The sequence below is a fragment of the Myodes glareolus genome, chromosome 21, assembly GCF_982192425.1.
Source record: "Myodes glareolus chromosome 21, mMyoGla1.1, whole genome shotgun sequence".
Lineage (NCBI taxonomy): Eukaryota > Metazoa > Chordata > Mammalia > Rodentia > Cricetidae > Myodes > Myodes glareolus.
In genome coordinates, this window is record NC_142046.1 from 34,586,459 (window position 1) to 34,588,440 (window position 1,982).

The 1,982-nt window shown below is 49.3% G+C and overlaps 1 protein-coding gene across 1 annotated transcript; it reads left to right on the plus strand.

Annotated features, from left to right (window-relative positions):
- The first annotated feature begins 248 nt into the window (after positions 1 to 248).
- LOC125394703 (taste receptor type 2 member 134-like) lies at positions 249 to 1,142 on the plus strand. Its single transcript, XM_048425650.2, has one exon. The coding sequence runs from the start codon at positions 249 to 251 to the stop codon at positions 1,140 to 1,142; it is 894 nt and encodes a 297-aa protein (XP_048281607.1).
- Positions 1,143 to 1,982: the final 840 nt, after the last annotated feature.

The window sequence follows — 1,982 nt, forward strand, 5'->3', positions numbered from 1 at the left end:
CAGGCAAATGCAGCGTCTGCAAATAGGCACAGGTGTCAACGACCTGGGAGTGATTCCCAAGCCAGTGGGGTTAGCAGTTGTCCTCATTTCCACTGCTGGTCAATGCAGCCTCGCGAGTGGCTGGGCTTTTGCATGCACCCAGGAAGAGATTTCGGGCAAGTCGTTTGGCTGAAGATGCTGCTTCCTCTGTGGCTGCGTCCCGAGGCTTGACCGTGAGAACCAGGCTAAGCGAATCCTCCCCAGAAAAGATGACTTTCTCACCTACAGTCATCTTCGTGGTCATCTTCTGTGTGCAATCTCTAGCAGCCATGCTCCAGAATGGCTTCATGGTCGCTGTGCTGGGCGGGGAGTGGGTACGGAACCAGGCACTCCCTGCAGGTGACATGATTGTGGCCAGTCTAGCTGCCTTCAGGGTCTGTCTGCATGGACTAGCCATCATAAGCAACTTCCTGAACTTTATGTTCTGGTTCAAAAATAACTATTTTGGGATGCTCTGGGACTTCACCAACACCGTCACTTGCTGGCTTACCACCTGGCTGGCCGTCTTCTACTGTGTGAAGATCTCTTCTTTCGCCCACCCCATCTTCTTCTGGATGAAATGGAGAATTTCTCGGTCAGTGCCCAGGTTGCTGCTGGGATCCTTGATCCTTGGCGGCCTGTCAGCCATCTCCGCAGTCACTGGAAATACAATTGCCTTTCAGATGATGGCCTGTGAAAACTGCACATTCAATTATAGAGCAAGGATGTTCTATCTGTATTATTATCGCTGTCACGCGATGCTGATGTGCGGCACTCCGTTCTTCCTGTTTCTGCTGTCCATCATCTTGCTCATGTTCTCCCTGTGCGGGCATTTGGAGCAGATGAGGCACCACAGACCCAGACCTCATGATCACAGCATGCAGGCTCACACCACGGCTCTGAAGTCCCTCGCCTTCTTCCTTGTCTTCTATACCTCATATGTCCTCCTCCTGTCCATTTCCACCGCCCAAGTCATAACTATCTACAGTTCCTGGCGCTGGGCCTGGGAAGTGATAACCTACACTGGCATCTCCCTGCATTCCACCATTCTGATGCTTAGCAGCCCCAAGACGAGAAGGGCCCTCAGGATGAAGTTCTCCAGCCTTTGTGTTGCTGGCTCATAAGACATGAAGGGCCCTGGACAAAGAGTGGCTCCACTCTCCAGTTTTCAGTATCAATTACTTGTTCTCTAACGAATAGCACCTCCCACAGCAGGAATTCATAGGGGCTCAGTGCTCTCCCTGCTTCTTCAACTCCACCTCTTCCATGGTTTGCTATTTCTTTTCCCACATTTCTCTGCTTTTCTTGCTGCTCCTGCTACTCTTTGTTGTCTGGTATGGCTCACATTGGCCTCACCTGACATCCTCATTGCTCATGGGTCTCTTACAGTCTCTAAGCAATATTCTTTGAGAATTTAAAGTATTGGTCTACCCTTGTTTATGAATAACTGTGAGCAAATTGAAGTCTGGTTATAGATTCCTCATCGCTGTTGTTCTGGGACACTCAGCCAAGCTCCTCCCTCCTGCTTTGGTTTCGGATCAGTTTCTCTATGGTACAGCTTCTAGCCACTGTCCCACGAGTACTTCCCTTCTACCCCATATTCTTTTGCCACCAGAGAACAGGCACTTCCCAGCTCCTTCATCCTGCTCTGTCACTCCCTGCTCTGCTATCTCTATCAGTCACTGCCATGTCTCTCCTGTTATGCATCTCTAGGACTAGATTCCATCATGAAGCTTAATCGCATACAAAGCTGTGGACACGTGTCCGTTTTGTCCCCTTATGAATCCTATCAAGGACTTTGTGTGCATGCTTAAGTTGAACTGAATGGGATTGTATGATACGCGAATGTCAAATTTGGTCCAGCAGAAGATAGATGAAAGCAAAGGAAATCCTCAACAATTCTTCATTTTAATAACCCTGCTCTTCTTGTCTGTCCACCCGGGAAGAGGCACCTACATGCTGTT